Source organism: Sinohyriopsis cumingii, chromosome 5 (assembly GCF_028554795.1).
Source record: "Sinohyriopsis cumingii isolate HCF-2022 chromosome 5, ASM2855479v2, whole genome shotgun sequence".
Lineage (NCBI taxonomy): Eukaryota > Metazoa > Mollusca > Bivalvia > Unionida > Unionidae > Sinohyriopsis > Sinohyriopsis cumingii.
The window spans coordinates 150214113-150234506 of record NC_142965.1 but is presented as its reverse complement, the minus strand read 5'-3'; the positions used below and the strand labels follow the sequence as shown (position 1 = coordinate 150234506).

The 20394-nt window shown below is 34.7% G+C and overlaps 1 protein-coding gene across 1 annotated transcript in view; it reads left to right on the top strand.

The window, feature by feature from the left end:
• LOC149800450 (telomerase Cajal body protein 1-like) overlaps positions 1–20394 on the top strand; it is a 104130-nt gene that overhangs the window by 26696 nt on the left and 57040 nt on the right. The window contains exons 3-5 of the mRNA XM_089960067.1: positions 4054–4158; positions 10596–10710; positions 18886–18974. Of these exons, the coding sequence (XP_089816193.1) occupies positions 4054–4158; positions 10596–10710; positions 18886–18974 (309 nt within the window). The remainder of the gene's footprint in view (positions 1–4053; positions 4159–10595; positions 10711–18885; positions 18975–20394) is intronic.

Here is a 20394-nt window from a genome sequence, read left to right as displayed (position 1 = left end):
TCAGCCCACTACACTACTAAGATCATGGAAAGTTCCAGCTGCAAAGAGCTGTTCAAGATTACTAACAAGCTAATGTCAAGGAACAAATCAACACCACTTCCAACTACCTTCTCTCCAGTCGACCTTCCAGACATGTTTGCAAATTTCTTCCGTGACAAAGTACAAACCATTAGATATAAGCTTGACACCACAATTTCAATTGACTCATCATCACGATACAGTTGGGATACAGAATTTGAGCGGCAACCATTAGCAGCATCTGAACCTGTCTCTATGGATTTCGTACGTACAATCGTGATGAAGAGTGCACCAAAGTCATGTGAACTTGATCCAATTCCAACATCACTGCTGCTTGAGTGCTTAGATCCAGTATTGCCTTCACTAACTGATGTTATTAATACCTCTCTCTCATCTGGAGAATTCCACCAATCATTTTTCAAAACTGCCATTGTAAAGCCTCTGCTGAAGAAACCAACACTAGACCATAATGATTTAAAGAACTACTGCCCAGTTTCTAATCTCCCATTCATATAAAAAATCTTAGCAAAGGTTGTTCTATCCCAGCTTGTATCTCATCTGAATTCAGACAGTCTTTTTAGCAATGTACAATCTGCATATTGCCCTTGCCACAGTACTGAAACTGCTTTTCTAAAAGTAGTTAATGACATTCTCTCCACTTTGGATAGTAGAAAGATTACAGTCCTCACCCTCCTTGTTTTGTCTGCAGCATTTGACACAATAGACTATGATATAGTACTTCACCGTCTCCAGCACGTATTTGGCTTTCATGATACAGCCTTACTGTGGTTCGAGTCCTACTTGGTCAACAGGACACAAATTGTATCTGCAAATGGAATACACTCCAGCCCAGTTTATCTATGTTGTGGTGTTCCACAGGGGTCTTTTCTTGGACCTGTTCTTTTCATTCTATACACTCAGTCACTCTCAAGTGTCATAGATCATCATCCAGTGTCTCACCAATTGTACACTGATGACACCCAAATATACAAATCTAGCCACCCAACTGAAGTTGATGCTACCATCCAAGGTATAGAGAGGTGCATTTCTGATGTGAAATCATGGATGACATGTAACAAGCTGCAGATGAATGATGATAAAACTGAGGCCATTCTGATCACAACACAAAGACTTTCTCATTCACATATTTACCTCAAACAATAAATATCAGCAACACCAACATTAAATTCACACAATCCGTACGAAACCTAGGTGTTACTCTGGACAGTACTCTCACATTGCACCAACATGTCATAAACATATGGAAGGCTGCATATCTTGAGCTGAGACGCATCAGCTCCATTCGCAAAGATCTTTCAGTTGATGCCACTAAAATACTTGTGTGTTCATTAGTACTTTCAAGACTGGACTATTGTAACTCAATTCTGCCTGGTTCATCTCAATATCTGCTGCAGAACTTCAGAAAGTTCAAAACACAGCTGCACAGATCATACTTAGAGTACCACGATCAGAGCACACCTCCCTGCTGCTCTGTACCCTATACTGGCTATCCATTCGATCCAGAATCAGACAAAATTTGTTCTCTGTGCTACATTTCACTGTCGGACTCTAGTCCAACATACCTATCCGACCTCACCCATGTGTACACACCAGCAAGATACTTAAGCTCCTCTTCTGACAATCATATACTCATTATTCCCACTATGAACACAAAGTCATATGGACAGCGTTCTTTTGCATACCTGGGCCCAGCAACGTGGAATGTTGTTGTTGTTGTTGTGGGGTTTAACGCCATTTTTCAGCACGATAGGCTATACATGGCGGCCAGTATTAATGGTGGAGGAAGAACCCGGAAAACCCTGGAAAGAACCACCGACCCACGAGAAGCTACTGGCAAGCTTTCTCACATGCCCACATTGGCTGAATCTTAGACTCGAACCGCCGCAGACAGAGGTGAGATGGCAGTGATCCGTAACGAAGAGCGCTTTAGACCACTCGGCCACTCAGCAACGTGGAATGAATTGCCCACTGAACATAGACACAAAGACACAGTGATCCCATTCAAGAGTGCTCTCAAAACTCACTTATTTCGACTGCAAGAACAAACTTAAAGACCTAATAATTTTAACTACCTTAAATATTCTCAGCATGTTCTTTTTATGTTTTCTAATTTCCTGGTGTGTGTTTTTGTAATCATATCATTATATGTTTTTTATCTTACAAGTGTAGTCTAATGTTGTAAAGCGCTTAGAGCTTCTAAAGATTAGGTGCTATACAAAGTCCTCATTATTATTGTTATTATTATTACTGTATACACATCTAGCATAGCATTAATGTGTTGCTTCTTTTCTGTCACATGTATACACAGCTAGCACAGCATTGACATGTTACTTCTTTTCTGTCACATGTATACACAGCTAGCATAGCATTGATGTGTTACATCTTTTCTGTCATATGTATACACAGCTAGCGTAGCATTGATGTGTTACATGTTTTCTGTCACATGTATATAAAACTAGCATAGCATTAATGTGTTGCTTCTTTTCTGTCACATGTATACACAGCTAGCACAGCATTGACATGTTACTTCTTTTCTGTCACATGTATACACAGCTAGCATAGCATTGATGTGTTACTTTTCTGTCACAAGTATACACAACTAGCATAGCATTGATGTGTTACATCTTTTCTGTCATATGTATACACAGCTAGCGTAGCATTGATGTGTTACATGTTTTCTGTCACATGTATATAAAACTAGCATAGCATTGATGTGTTACTTCTTTTCTGTCACATGTATACACAGGTAGCATAGCACTGATGTGTTACTTTTCTGTCACATGCATATACAACTAGCATAGCATTGATGTGTTACTTCTTTTTTGTCACATGTATACACAGCTAGCATAGCATTGATGTGTTATTTTTCTCTAGCACATGTATACACGGCTAGCATAGCATTGACATGTTACTTCTTTTCTGTCACATGTATATACAGCTAGCATAGTATTGACGTATTGCTTCTTTTCTGTCACATGTATACACAGCTAGCATAGCATTGATGTGTTACATCTTTTCTGTCACATGTATACACAACTAGCATAGCATTGTTGTGTTACTTCTTTTCTGTCACATGTATATACAGCTAGAATAGCATTGATATGTTACTGTTCCACAACCACATCATTTTCCAAACCATGGGATGAAAAGTCCAAGACTACTTTCCCAAGCTTTTACCTCAGTAACCTTATTTCCTGAAGGGCTGATTTTGACTTGGTGGGTCCTGTAGAATATCATAACATGCTACACTACCTTCCTGGTTTGTTCAGCGGCTTCACAATGACACAGTCACTCAACTTCTGCAGGTTTTGTGGGGAAAGTTTTCCTGCATGCTACATCGAGGCAAATAAAGTAAAACCCGTCTTGAGAGACCAGGTTCTCCATGTACAGATTTATTTTTTAGTGTTAAGACCTGTTATGAGAGACCACCTATCATGAGTGACCATTATGTTGTGGCAGAAGTGGTGGCTTTTCAAGATAGGTTCTACTGTATCTCACAAAATTTTAAGCTGTTTCATTCCTTAGGGGATCAGGAATTTTGCCTTTTCCAGGATAAGGTGATCTATATCCCTTCACCTGTATGGTCTTAATATATTATGTTTTGGTAACATACACGAAGAAGAAACCAATTTTGGGAAGTAAACCTTTGCTTCGATAATACTTACCTACAGATAATATGGGTTCGTCCTCACTTCCTACAGTTACATTATAAATCCTGAATAAGTATGCATGTCCACTGCAGTTGTAACTTAATTGTGCTCAGAATTCAGTTCTTTGAAAGAGATCTTTTATGACTGCAGCCTAGTGGGGAAGTGAATTATAGTAATTTTGTGAATTCCGAACAAACTTGGGAGGGCTAGATTTGTAGGGTACTAATGTACTATGATCAACTATGTATGAACATAAAAAATATGTTTTCTTGAAAGAATTGGTTTCTAGACTGTGTATGTTATATTTTACTTGTAATCATGTCCATGTCTTTATTATTTGATTATATCTGAAATTTCATTTCAGTGACATGCATCAGTTAGGTTTCACCCTCTCCACAGAACCCAGAATGATCACAGGAGCCTGGTCTTGTTTCCAGGGAAAGGACAATTACCTTAGGGGATGCAAATGGTAAGATTTACTATGATTTGTCAGTACAACAATATACTTGATTTATGCATAGTTAATTATCATGGCTTGTTCATTTGACAAGCAGTTTTGACATAGGACTAGTCTCTTGGATTAGTAGTTTTAAAATGGTATACCAGTCTTTAGGGTCCCACATCAAGACACTGCAAGTTGTGCCATACATAATGCATAAAAGTCTGGGGACAAATAGCTATAATTTTTGTATGTCCAAAGATTTACATGAGCATAAAACATTCTTGGTGCTCCATCACTTACAGGCACTGCAATTTTAGATGTAAACTGCAAGATCGCTACATTTTACACCAATACTTAGAAACTCTTGTTCAGTCATTTAATTAGTATGCACTGTTGTGATTGCATTCATATTGTTATTTTTGTGTGCATATTTTCTAATTTCTCCAACTTGAAAATTAAAGTAATGATCATTCAAGACTTTGCTAGTCAGCTTCATATTTTGATTAAAAAACCCTTGATGAAAAAATGGTCCCAAACCCTTACCATGCAAGTGATATTGGAGTTTTGACAAATACTTTGTAAAAAGCTACTTGTTCATCATGGACAATCACTTTTGGGTTTAGCAATCAAGCCCAGGTCTTGATTTTAGTAAGGCTTGGTGGAAATTGGAACCCTGCTCTTGTCCTGAGTAATGCTGGGCTGAAACTCAACCACCACTCTGGTGGTCTAGTGGTTAGAGCATCCGCCTTGGATGTAGTAGGTTGCGGGTTTGAACCCTAGCTGAGACATACAAAGACATAAAATTGGTATTAACAGTTGCCTCACTTGGCGCTCAGCATTAAGAGGTTAGTGTTAGGACTGGTTGATATGGTGGGGAGATAATGTGACTTGGTGGGACATGATGCCACATGTCCACAGCATGATGCCCCAGTACTAGACATTGCTATAAACTGCCACACCACAGACATTGTAACGATATGACTAAAAAATTGTTAAAGCTATGTTGAAAATTCAGATCACACACACACACACTGAAACTTAACCCTGTTCTCACCTTTAACAAGGTTGGGAAGAAACTAATATTGTGATTTTGTCTGCTGGTTACCTATCCTCAAGCCCTTAAGTATGTTTTTGAAAAGAAATCCTTTCTGGTTTGTCACATGTCACTATTACATTTTGTTAACAAGTAATATTATAAAAACTCATATGGCTTGCTCGTGGTTCATGTTTCCTTCAAGTTAATTTTACCTCATTGTCAAATATTATTTCTTATTCAACTCAGTCTCCACTTCATTGATTTTTTTTTTTAAATCCTTCACTAGTCCTATAACAAAACTGCTTGTCAAATGATTGCTGTGTCTGTCTTTAGTATTTCTCCCATCAACAATTACTTATCAATCTGAAGTCTGAATTTCTGATTCATTTTATTCAAACTTGGTTTATGTCATGAAAGTCTTAGATGAGTTTAATGATAACCGAGTTACATGTATATTAATGAGGTGATCTTGTTTCTCATTGCTAACCTTGTTACTGCTCTGAAAACTTTAATCCAGTTTTGATTGAATTTGAAGTATGCACATGTATCATGAAGCTCTTGAATTAGTTCTCTACAAATGAGATTCATATATTAGTATTACAGTCTTGCAGATGATTGGTTGAGCTTGGTACCAGTCTGGAAACCATATTTATGATCCAGGTTTGATCAAACTTTCAATTATACTTACATCATAATGATCATGGATTGGTTTGGTAGTTAGAGAGTTCCACATATTAGTGAGGTGATCTTGCATATGATTGGCTGAATTTGTTAACACACTGTAAGCCATAATTCTGATCTGATTTAGATGAAACTTTGAATTAAGGCTTATGTCATCAAAATCTTGGATGAGTTTGATAATGAGCAAGACCCACATGAGGTAATCTTATATTTCAATTGTTTACCAAGTTGCCATCTCTGGAGGCCAGATTTCGGATATGATTTTAATGAAACTGGGATATCCTCATGATCTGGACAACTTCATTAATGAGTGAGATCCAGGTATAGCAATGATGTCATCTTATATCTGATTTACTAAGGCTGTTAATTCTTTGAAAGCACATATTTCTGATCCAACTTTGGTCAGACTTGTATCATCAGTGATAGAAATGCATGCATGTATTAATGAGGTGGTCTTGCATCTGATTGACTGAGTTTGTTGCCACAGTGGAAGCCATATTTCTAATCCAATTTTGATGAAACTTGAAATTTGGGCCTGTATCAGCAAGGCATTGGATGGATTCAGTAATGAGTCTGATTAATTCATATTAATGATGTAAGTTTGTATTTGAGGAGCCGTGCTTGTTACCAGTCAGGAAGCCATATTTGTGATCTGATTTTGACATACTTATTATATTAACGATGTCTCCTTGTCGAAGACTGGCCAAACTTGTCAAGAATCTTGCAACTGTATTTCTGATCAGATTTTGAACTTTTTAAATAGTCTGTGTTATATTATCAGGATGTTGGATGAGTTTGATCATGAGCAAAAACCTGTACATATTAATGAGACAATCTTTTATCTGATTGGATAAGCTTGCTACCAGTCAGGTGACCAAATGCCAATTATCTGATTGGATAAGCTTGCTACCAGTCAGGTGACCAAATGCCAATTATCTGATTAGATAAGCTTACTACCAGTCAGGTGACCAAATGCCAATTATCTGATTGGATAAGCTTGCTACCGGTCTGGTGACCAAATGCCAAATATCTGATTTGATAAGCTTGCTACCAGTGTGGTGACCAAATGCCAGTTATCTGATTTGATAAGCTTGCTACCACTTTGGTGACCAAATGCCAATCAGAGTTTGCTCCACCTTAGGATTATATTATTATCGTTAATGACAGGTTCTGTAGTGAGTGGGATCTGTGCACATTAATAAGGCTAAGCCTTTTATCCTTCTAGATCTGGATACAATATATCCTACAGTTTTAATTACAGTTGTTCCATGGGTTCTTTTCATCAAGGTCTTGAATTACTATATTTATGAGAAAGAAATAGCATATTAATTATGCCTTCATCTGTAGATAGATTTTTTAAAATCAGGTTATCGTTATACAGGCAAACTCCAAATGATACAGAGTTTGGGTGATATAAACGTAGGTTGTGTACTTACAATACTGCATCAGCTAGCTCAGTGAAATTGACAACAGTTATGTAAGCAAGATGAACAGTGTCAGGACCACTTGAGCCCCTTGTTGATTATGCAAGGGTGATTCCATTTCACTGTATGGGGGAGGCATGATGCACTTTTGATATTTGTTTTTGCTTTTGGGTTGGAGTTTAAACCTACTTTTTCTGTTTTATGTAATGATAATTTAAATTTTTTCTATTGTTTTATACAGAAAGAAAATACATTTCCTTCCTCTCTATTCCAAGTTGATTTAAATGGAATGGACCTAATTCTAAAATCGTGCAAAAACTAATCAAATCATAAAAATAGGTTAGAATATTTGCAAGCAATACCATTGTTCACTTTGATAAATTTGTCCATATTTACACCCCACACAGCACCTTTTTTGTTTAGAATGGGGCTTGGGTTGGGGAGAAATTACTTATAATATTTTAGTTCTATTATATTCACTGAATAGTTTTGACATTAAAAGGGTTTCCTATATTAAAACGGACTTTTCTTCCCTCAGTTTACTTAATAATCCGTTATGAGATAACTGTGAACCCTAATAATCTGTTTTGATGGCAATAGGCAAACGTCTAGTGTGAGTAGCTGCATAATTTAACACAGTGTATCAGATGTTGGAATGGTATGATCTGACACTATATAGCTGTTGGGATTGAATAATCTAACACAGTGTATCAGCTGTTGGGATGGTATGATCTGACACTATATTAGCTGTTGGGATTGAATAATCTAACACAGTGTATCAGCTGTTGGGATGGTATGATCTGACGCTATATTAACTGTTGGGATGGTATGATCTGACACTATATCAGCTGTTGGGATTGAATAATCTAACAGTATATTAGCTGTGAGGATGGAATAATCAGACACAGTGTACAGCTGTTGGGATTGTATAATCTTGTACAGTGTGTCAACTGTTGGGTTTACATAATCCTACACAAAGTCTATTATCTGTTCAGATTGTATAATCTTACACAAAGTCTGTCCACTGTTGTTATTGCATAATCTTACACAAAACCTGTCAACTGATGTGACCGCATAATTTTAAAAAAATCTATAAACTTTATGGGATTGCATAATCTTACACAAAGTCTGTCATGTGTTGGGATTGCAAAATCTTACAAAAGGCCTGTCAGTTCTTGGGACTGCATTATCTTTAAGTCTGTCAGGTTTTGAGATTGCAAACTATTACTAAAAGTATGGGGGCGGCTGAGTGGTCTAAAGTGCTCTCTGTTACGGATCATTGCCATCTCACCTCTGTCTGCGTGGGTTCGAGTCTCGGATTCGGCTGATGTGGGTATGTGAGAAAGCTTGCCAGTAGCTTCTCGTGGGTTGGTGGTTCTTTCCGTGGTTTTCTCGGGTTCTTCCTCCACCATTAATACTGGCTGCCATGTATAGCCTATCATGTGCTGAAAAATGGCGTTAAACCCTACAACAACAACAACTAAAAGTATGTCAGCTTTTTGAATTGCCTAATTTTTCACAAAGTCCATCATGTGTTGGGAACAGTTTCCAAAAACTGGAGTCACTAGGCTAAAATATACAAGGAAAAAGACAAGAAGAAATTTAAATTGCAGTAACTAAAAACTCTTGCTTGATTTTCCTTAATTCCTCAAAGTGCTTATAATTTAATTTTTTGATAGCATAAGACAAATTTTCGTATGCAGATTTGCACATGGAGCATAAAACAAATTTTGTTAAGGTCTGTTGCAAATGTTAAACTAAATTTTGTTAAGGTCTATTGCAAATGTTAAACTAAATTTTGTTAAGGTCTATTGCAAATGTTAAAGTAAATTTTGTTAAGGTCTATTGCAAATGTTATACTAAATTTTGTTTTTGTCACTAAAATCTGTAAAGTGAAAATTTTGTTTGTGGTTCTAACATTTCTGGATTTCATGGATGCTACCAACTCAGAATTTAAGAATCAATGAACAGAATTTCTTACACAGTAGTTTGACATTCGATAGTCTTTACATTTTTCTGGATTCTGTGCTGTATACGCTATAATAAAGACCTGGATGAATTGTACACTATAATAACCATGGGGATGGATTGTACAGTGTATAATAACGATGGGGATGGATTGTGCAGTGTACACTTTAATAAAGATGGGCACAGATTATATACTGTATACACCATATAATAAAGACAGGGATAGATTGTGTGCTATATACACTGCATAAAAAAGGTAGATGGATTGTACACTGTAGACATTGTATAATAAAGGCAGGGATTGATTGTACATTCTATACACTGCATAATAACGATGTTGATGGATTGTACACTGTATAATAAAAATTTGAATGGATTGTATGCTGTATCCACTGTATAATAAAGATGTTGATGGATTGTACACTATACATTGTATGATAAAGACTTTAAAGAATTTATTTACCAATGATAACATCATTTTTTTAATACAAAATCACAAAAGTTGATTGTAAATAGATGAATTCACATTATCCATTCTTTGAGGAAAAGCAAGTGATAATTCAGCCTGAGATGAATGTAATAATTCAGTTTGTATCGAAAGAAGTGATAATTCAGTCTGTCATTCAGTCTGATGAAAAGCAAGTGATAATTCAGTCTGTCATTCAGTCTGATGAAAAGCAAGTGATAATTCAGTCTGTAATTCAGTCTGATGAAAAGCATATGATAATTCAGTCTGTCATCCAGTCTGATGAAAAGCAAGTGATAATTTAGTCTGTAATTCAGTCTGATGAAAAAGCAAGTGATAATTTAGTCTGTAATTCAATCTGCTGAAAAGCAAGTGATTTCCATTCTGCTGAAAAGCAAGTGATAATTCAGTCTGTCATTCAGTCTGCTGAAAAGCAAGTGATAATTCAGTCTGCTGAATCAGTCTGTAATTCAGTCTGATGAAAAGCAAGTGATAATTTAGTCTGTCATTCAGTCTGCTGAAAAGCAAGTGATAATTCAGTCTGCTGAAAAGCAAGTGATAATTCAGTCTGCTGAAAAGCAAGTGATAATTTAGTCTTTCATTCAGTCTGCTGAAAAGCAAGTGATAATTCAGTCTGTCATTCAGTTTGCTGAAAAGCCAGTGATAATTCAGTCTGTCATCCAGTCTGCTGAAAAGCAAGTGATAATTCAGTCTGCTGAAAAGCAAGTGATAATTCAGTCTGTAATTCAGTCTGATGAAAAGCATGTGATAATTCTAATGAAAGAGGAGGTTCTTGAAAACATTGATGGCAGCAAAGTCAAAATGTTAATCATAGTATTAAATATTAAATACATGACATGGTTTGTGATTTCAAAATGTATTTATCCAGGTCTCCTGATGGGACTTGTATCTTAACCAACAGTAATGACAATTGTCTCCGTATTTTTAACCTACCTGAACAACTTTACCAGGACAGAGGGGAAAGTGAGGACATCCCAGAAATGGTTTGTAAACTTGATTCCATGTTTTTATTAGAATTGTTTGTTTGCCTTGTTTGTTTTTGCCATGTTTCAAAGGCTTATTATCTCATCTGGCTGTAAGGCCATTACCTTATGGTATTGTCACGTGTCCATCATCAAACCCTCAACATTCACTTATTGGCTTACCTGGCTATAAGGCCAAATTACCTTATGGTATTGTCCTGTATCCATCATCAAACCATCAACATTCACTTATTAGTTTACCTGGCTATAAGGCCAAATTACCTTATGATATTGTCCTGTATCCGTCATCCAGCCATCAACATTCACTTATTAGCTTACCTGGCTGTAAGACCAAAAAACCTTATGGTATTGTCATGTGCCCATCATCCAGCCATCAACAGTCACTTATTAGCTTACCTGGCCATCATACCTAATAACCTTCTGATATTGTCCTGTGTGCATCATCAAATTATCAACATTCACTTATTAGCTTACCTGGCTGTTAGACCAAATAACCTTATGGTATTGTCCTGTGTCCATCATCCAGCCATCAACATTCACTTATTAGCTTACCTGGCTGTAAGACCAAATAACCTTATGGTATTGTCCTGTGTCCATTATCCAGCCATCAACATTCACTTATTAGCTTACCTGGCTGTAAGACCAAATAACCTTATGGTATTGTCCTGTGTCCATCATCCAGCCATCAACATTCACTTATTAGCTTACCTGGCTGTAAGACCAAATAACCTTATGGTATTGTCCTGTGTCCATCATCCAGTCATCAACATTCATTTATTAGATCCTCACCTGGCTGTAAGACCAAATAACCTTATGGTATTGTCCTGTGTCCATCATCCAACCATCAACATTCGCTTATTAGCTTACCTGGCCATAAGGCAATTTGAGCTCCTGACCCATAATCAAAGGGTGATGGGTTTGATACGTCTATCCACACCCTAAATTAGTGGTGTGCAGTATACAGCCTATGGGCCACCAACACATTTTGTATGGCCCACAGCCGAGTCCTTTTTTTATGTGTATAAATTTATGCTTTTCTTATAGACACAAAACCGCAGCCCACTTTGTGCCAATAAATGTCAATTCCTGCTCGTGTAAATGTTTGAGTTGTGTACCCCTGCCCTAGATTAATCTCAGTGTTAAAGTTTGCTTTTCTTACCTTTTTATTTTAATGCCTTTTTCCTCACCTTTTTGGAATTTGGCATAAAGCTTCAGTATGCACTTTCAACTATTTGAATATCATTTTTCCCAACCTCATATAATTTGGGATAATAAATATACTCATCATCAAAGGTTGGAGATGATTATCATTAAATAGATGTAATTATCATTAAATAGATGTGTTTATCATTAAATAGATGTGACTGTTATTAAATAGATGTGATTATCATTAAATAGAGATGATTATCATTAAATAGATGCGATTATCATTAAATAAATATGATTTTCATTAAATAGAGATGATTATCATTAAATAGATGTGATTATCATTAAATAGATGTGATTATCATTAAATACAGATGACTATCATTAAATAGAAATGATTATCATTAAATTGAGATGATTTTCATTAAATACAGATGATTATCATTAAATATATGTGATTATCATTAAAGAGAGATGATTATCATTAAATAGCAATGATTATCATTAAATAGATGTGGTTATCATTAAATATATGTGATTATCATTAAAGAGAGATGATTATCATTAAATAGCGATGATTATCATTCAATAGATGTGGTTATCATTAAATATATGTGATTATCATTAAATAGATGTGATTATCTTTAAATAGATGTGACTATCATTAAATACATGTGACTATCATTACACACAGATGATTATCATTAAATATAGATGATTATCATTAAATAGATGTGATTATCATTAAATAGAGATGATTATCATTAAATAGATGTGATTATCATTAAATAAATGTGATTTTCATTAAATAGAGATGATTATCATTAAATAGATGTGATTATCATTAAATAAATGTGATTATCATTAAATACAGATGATTATCATTAAATAGAAATGATTATCATTAAATTGAGATGATTTTCATTAAATACAGATGATTATCATTGAATATATGTAATTATCATTAAAGAGAGATGATTATCATTAAATAGCAATGATTATCATTAAATAGATGTGGTTATCATTAAATATATGTGATTATCATTAAATAGATGTGATTATCATTAAATAGATGTGATTATCATTAAATAGAGATGATTATCATTAAATAGATGTGATTATCATTAAATAGACATGATTATCATTAAATAGATGTGATTATCATTAAATATATGTGATTATCATTAAATAGATGTGATAATCATTAAAAGAGATGATTATCATCAAATAGAGATGACTATCATTAAATAGAGATGATTATCATTAAATAGATGTGATTATCTTTAAATAGAGGTGATGGTTTGTGTCAAGATAGATGTCATAGTAGGTATCTTGTTTTAGTCTTACAAAACTCATATATAAGAGTATTAAATTTAAATTAATTTTCTTTTCCTAATTTTGTTTTAAGTAACGTTCTTTTGCAACTTTTATTAGAGATCATCATATGCCAATTAAAGGTTTGTAACTTTTTGATTGCCTCTTGTACCTTAAATATTAGAATTTAAAATAAAAAAAATTTAATTTAATGTTTCACTTTAATGTAAAGTGTTAAAATTTTAGCTCACTTATAGAAAGGCCAGGTGAGTGTATGGTATGACCCTGCATCTGTCTCGCATTATCCATCATCTGTCCATTTTATTTGCTGTGTTGTTAACATTTTGGATTCCTCATTTCTGATTTGATTTGTATTCTGTTTGCTATTTTAGATTCATGTATATAGCACATATGTTGGAAGACTTGATACTAGTAATCTGATAATGAAAACATGTATGCAGATATCACCATGAATGCATTCACCAGCCGGATCTATTAAAAAGCAAGGGAGTTAACATAGGATAATGAATGTTCAGAATCACAGGTTTCATGTATACAGAGTTTTCACCTTTGCAGAAAGTATTTAAAGCATACAAAAATAGAAAATACAAGATGCATAAATTTAAGTAGAGCAAGTTATAAAGAATACTAAGACACAAAGTTAACAATGAAATATTGAATTGTTGTTTTCTTTCTTTAATGGAAGAAGAATATCAAAAGCAATATAAGAACTGAGACTTGACATTTGTAAGTTGTTAATAATTTGATAATTTAATTATAATTTAAGACTGGAATTATTTTTAAAATGACAATTATTACTATATTGTTGACTTAGGCAAGACATGTGTTGTAGCTTAATGGTTGGCATGCTGGGCTTCTCTGCAGCAGTACTCAGGTTGGCCGCCATGTTTTGTCCAGGGGCTTGATCCCGATCGCATACCAAAATAATAGCCGAAACCAAAGGGCAAACACCTTAAAGTGTTTTTAATTCAACAAAAAATTCAAAAATGTTGTGCATCTCTGATGCGTTTTTCACGTCCAAAAGTGAATTTTGACACATAGCGCAAATGTAAGCCCTTTCCTTCTGTGAAAGTTTTCAAATAAACTATATATTAAGTAGCTTGATGCTATTCAAAATCGTTGTCATCCATACTGTTTTGGAGATACTATACTTGCCTTGAACCCACATATCTAGTAATATGGGTGGCTTGCTCTGCTTCCTAGCAGACTTGATATTTCACTGTCTACCTATTGCTCTGCTTCCTAGCAGACTTGATATTTCACTGTCTACCTATTGCTCTGCTTCCTAGCAGACTTGATATTTCACTGTCTACCTATTGCTCTGCTTCCTAGCAGACTTGATATTTCACTGTCTACCTATTGCAAAATAACTGGGGGAGGTGTATATGTGTCACATCAATATCAAGAACATCACAAGTCCAAGATGCCTGATTAACAAATAATATATCATGTTGTTAATTATTAAATGATAATATCTGAAAAAGTGACATCATAGCCTTGAGAAATTTGACAGGGACCAATTTATGAAATTATCCCCAGTCACCTTACTGATGGGGCTGTGAGTAGTTTATGAATATGGGCCATGTCTCCAGTGCAAGGAGAGATTCAGTGCACAATGCTGGTAGCATAAATGAAAAATTACATTTTTTTATATTGAGAATGTGATACTGTATGTATGGTCTAGGAAGTTTACAATGTGCCTTTACATACATTAGCAACTTAATGTCAGCTAGCTATCCAGGGAGTGATATCTCTTGTTTAGTCCTCTTTGCTAATGAAATCTGTTTGAAAAAATATGCCATGTTAAATGCCCAAATATTTGCCATTGTATGTACTGAAATATGCCATGGTAGAAGCTCAAAATATGCCATGGTAAATGCAGTAAATAAAAAAAAAGTTTATTTTTTCAATATCCTTAGTTCGAAAGCCATAGTTTAGAGCAAAACTTGTGTGATGTTCAAAAGCCATGGTTTAGAGTAAAACTTTCTTGATGTTCAAAAGCCATGGTTTAGAGTAAAACTTTCTTGATGTTCAATACCCATGGTTTAGAGTAAAACTTTCTTGATGTTCAGTAGCCATGGTTTAGAATAAAACTTTCTTGATGTTCAAAATCCATGGTTTAGAGTAAAACTTTCTTGATGTTCAATAGCCATGGTTTAGAGTAAAACTTTTGTGATGTTCAAAAGCCATGGTTTAGAGTAAAACTTTCTTGATGTTCAATAGCCATGGTTTAGAGTAAAACTTTTGTGATGTTCAAAAGCAATGGTTTAGAGTAAAACTTTCTTGATGTTCAATAGCCATGGTTTAGAGTAAAACTTTCTTGATGTTCAGTAGCCATGGTTTAGAATAAAACTTTCTTGATGTTCAAAATCCATGGTTTAGAGTAAAACTTTCTTGATGTTCAGTAGCCATGGTTTAGAGTAAAACTTTTGTGATGTTCAAAAGCCATGGTTTAGAGTAAAACTTTCTTGATGTTCAAAAGCCATGGTTTAGAGTAAAACTTTTGTGATGTTCAGTAGCCATGGTTTAGAGCAAAACTTTCTGCACTGTTAGAGTTTATGTAAAATCATTATATTTAATTGATGTTTTAATTTCATTTATTTTGTGGAGTTTTGAAATTGCACCACATTCATATATTTGTTATTGTTTTGTGTGTACATTCATGAAAATTTCTGCATCAAGGAATGGAAGCTACAAAGCTCGACGAAAGTGTCTGACTCTGCAGTATACAGTATATATATGACTCCACAATATACATTATTCCTTGTTATATAATATTTCTCATTCCAAAGGATACAGAATTTCGTGCTGCATTTTGTTTATTATATACTCACCATAAGATTGTGGAATTTATCATGTTATAATATTGCCCATCTGTCTGCCTGTTTGTTATTTTGATCCTGCGTAGTAAGTCCAGATCTCCAAAATCTAAGGTTATTGACTTTTGGAAAGAGAGTGCATTTGGGGTAAACAGGTACAGAAGAAGCCTATCACTTTGGAGGTCAAAACTTAAAGGTCAAGGTCACTGACTGAAAGAAGCTAAATGTCAATTTGTGTTCTATACATGAACATTTAAAGGAGAAATAGTTTCCACACAATCATGCATCGTAGAATAGGCCCTGAAACAGTTTCCACACAATCGTACATCTTAACATAGACCCTGAAACAGTTTTCATACTTTCATGCACCCTATAATAGGCCCTAAAACAGTTTCCACACATTCATGCACCCAATAATAGGCCCTGAATCATTTTCACTAAATCATGCATCCTAGAAATAGTTTCCACAGAATCATGCATCCTGTACTAGGCCCAGAAATAGCTTCCACACAATCATGCATTCTAGAATAGGCCTTGAAACATTATGGACACAATCCTGCATCCTAGAAATAGTTTCCACACAATCATGCATCCTAGAATATGCCCAGAAATACTTTCCACTGAATCAGGCATCCTGTAATAGGCCCTGAAATAGTTTCCACACAATCATGTATTCTAGAATAGGCCTTGAAATATTTTCCACACAAGCGTGCATCCTAGAAAGTTTCCATACAATCATGCATTCTAGAATAGACTAAAATAATTTCCACACAATCATGCATCCTAGAATAGACCCTAAAACAGTTCCCACACAATCATTCATCATAGAAACAGTTTCCACAGAATCATACATCATAGAATATACCCAGAAAAAAAGGCCATAACCAAACTATATGGATGGATTGCACTTGGAGTGGGGAAGGTACATATTAATTTTGAAGTCATAAGAGCAATGATCAGAGTGGCTTTACCTGAAAGAGCAAAAATAGTTTTAAAGAATAACTTTATTTGTGTGACATAGATGGATTGCACTCAGAGTAAGGTAGAAGCCTGGTGATTTGGGGGTCAAAAGGTTGCTAGCTAAAAAATAAAAAATGGATTCTGCTTAAAAATTTCAGGTCTCAGCCATGTGTCTTCATGGATTGCATTTTGAAGATAAAGAAGTCTTCTATTGATTTTATGGTCAAAAGGTCTAAGGACTGACTAAAAGAAGAAAATGTTGCTTTCCATGATACCATTAGTTTGAGATCACACACTTAGACCAAAGTAAGTGGAGGGTGTGTCCTTAAGATCAGTAAGAGACAGGTTGATTTTGGGGTCAAAAGGTCATGGCCAAGGTCATTGTGACTCAAAAAATAATTGATTTTGCACAATAATTTATATTCTATAATAAGTTTATTGACCAAATTTTGTTGACGATTTTGAGGTCTCAGCATCAAGTTCATGGTATGTCTTATGACAATGATAGTCTCAGTACAGCAAGTTTAGTTCAAGCCTGCATGTCCTGACCAAAGTCAGGTCACTGCAACCCATTAGTCAATAATTTCCAGTCAGCCATGCCTTAACTAATAGTTATATAGAGAGCAGGCATCTGTTGTATTGTTCACATTACTCTTATCATTATTAGTCCATATCAACATCTATTGTACTGCTCACATTACTCTTGTATCATTGTTAGTCCATATCAACATCTATTGTACTGCTCACATTACTCTTGCATAATTATTAGTCCATATCAACATCTATTGTACTGCTCACATTACTCTTGTATCATTATTAGTCCATATCAACATCTATTGTACTGCTCACATTACTCTTGTATCATTATTAGTCCATATCAACATCTATTGTACAGCTCACATTACTCTTGCATAATTATTAGTCCATATCAACATCTATTGTACAGCTCACATTACTCTTGTATCATTATTAGTCCATATCAACATCTATTGTACTGCTCACATTACTCTTGCATAATTATTAGTCCATATCAACATCTATTGTACAGCTCACATTACTCTTGTATCATTATTAGTCCATATCAACATCTATTGTACTGCTCACATTACTCTTGTATCATTATTAGTCCATATCAACATCTATTGTACTGCTCACATTACTCTTGCATAATTATTAGTCCATATCAACATCTATTGTACTGCTCACATTACTCTTGCATAATTATTAGTCCATATCAACATCTATTGTACTGCTCACATTACTCTTGTATCATTATTAGTCCATATCAACATCTATTGTACTGCTCACATTACTCTTGCATAATTATTAGTCCATATCAACATCTATTGTACTGCTCACATTACTCTTGTATCATTATTAGTCCATATCAACATCTATTGTACTGCTCACATTACTCTTGTATCATTATTAGTCCATATCAACATCTATTGTACTGCTCACATTACTCTTGCATAATTATTAGTCCATATCAACATCTATTGTACTGCTCACATTACTCTTGCATAATTATTAGTCCATATCAACATCTTTTAAACCTTGGGAAAAATCTTTTATTTTGAAAGATGACCAGTATAGAACTTTCCTAGTTTTAATTATTAAAAGAAGTGTTAATGGAATGCTTTATGTTAATGGGTAGCTTCATGTTAATGGGTAGCTTTATGTTAATGGGTAGCTTTATGTTAATGGGTAGCTTTATGAAATCATAAATCAGATAGACTTGTTTTGCATATCAAGTTCCAGAATCAAAGCAGTCACATCTATGCAGTAATATCTTTTGCATATCAAGTTCCAGAATCAGATGCCCAAAGCAGTCACATCTGTGCAGTTTAGAATTTTGTATAGGTTGATTTTACACTTCAGTGATCATTTTCAACTTGCTGCAATATCTTTTTAGATTCCAATCTTGAAGATGAAAGAATGTGATACAGTCTATGACTTCTGTTGGTACAACAAAATGGCATCATCTGATCCAGTCACATGCTGGTAACAATAGTCTTTATTTACTCAGTTTTTTTTCTCCATTACCATTGCATAGTGACAAAAAATGGCCTCATCTGTTCTGGTCACATGCTGGTGATGATAACATTACATTGTTACAACAAAATGGCATCATCTGATCCTGTCACTTATTAGTGTCGATTGTTTTATATAGTCATTTTTTCTCCATTAACTTTACGTTATCAGAATCATGCAATATTTCTCCATACCGCACTGCTTCATACTGCATGACATGTGTGTCTAAATATAGTATTGTGTTTTTGGAGCTACTTTTTATTTTAAACAAACAGTGTATGCTCATGTAGATGTCAGAGCCTTTTATTTATTAGATTTGTCTGTGGATGAATTTAACAAACTGTTTGAGCCATACAAAAGATGATAAAGTTGATGGTGTGGATGAGTTCATTGAGTCACAAAAAAAACTTTCAACGAAGCATGTAAATGAAGGTGATATCCACAGTTTTCTGCGATGACTTTAAGACAACAAACGTGAGACTTGCAGTATTGAAAATATCATTCTGATCATTTAAACACTTATTTAACAAAACTGTTATAATGATTCACAAATCGAATGGTCCAGACAACAAGTTATGTTCTTAGGGGTCATTGGAAACAGCGTTGAGAGCATTTTAAGGCCAAGGGCCATCCTCTCTCACAGAAATCCCATTTCACAAGTCAGTCCAAGCAATAAATTTTAGAAAGCAACTGAAGAAGGTGGATTTGATAGGAAACAAGATCCTCACATACAGTAAGCCAGGACAATGTAGAAGTTGTTTTCTGCTGGCAAAATGGGCTCTCACAACCCAGATGCTTTGCAATTTGACCCATTTTACTTTCTGAGAAAATGTTTGCTGTTGTGGGTTTTAATGGCATTTGTAAGCACAAGAGGCCAGTATAATTTGTGAACGAGGAACCTGAGAAAGCCCAGGTAAGAACCACTGACCCACAAGAAGTTGCTGGCAAGATGTCTGGAATAAGATAACCGGGTTGGGTTCGGATTTATAACGGAACACTTTTGATGGTTACAAAAATGCATTGTTTATTGATGAATGACTCAAAAAATTTATGATTAATTTAAGCTTAATATGTGCGTGTATAAGATCCAAATATTGGACAAATTAACACTATGTGCATGAACCTAATAATTGAAAATAAATGTGAATACAAGTAAATGACCTTACACAGTACAAGGACAAAGGTTAATGATTCACGGTAATTTCACATGATGAAGAGAATGGTTTGTTTTACTCAAATAGTAAAAATGATTCACGGTAATTTCACATGACAAAACGAATGATGTGTTTTACTCGAATAGTAATTATGATATACTTTACTGCTATAATAAAATGTATTCATTCAAATAGTGAAATATAAGGTACTTTACTCAAATAGTAAAATGATGTAA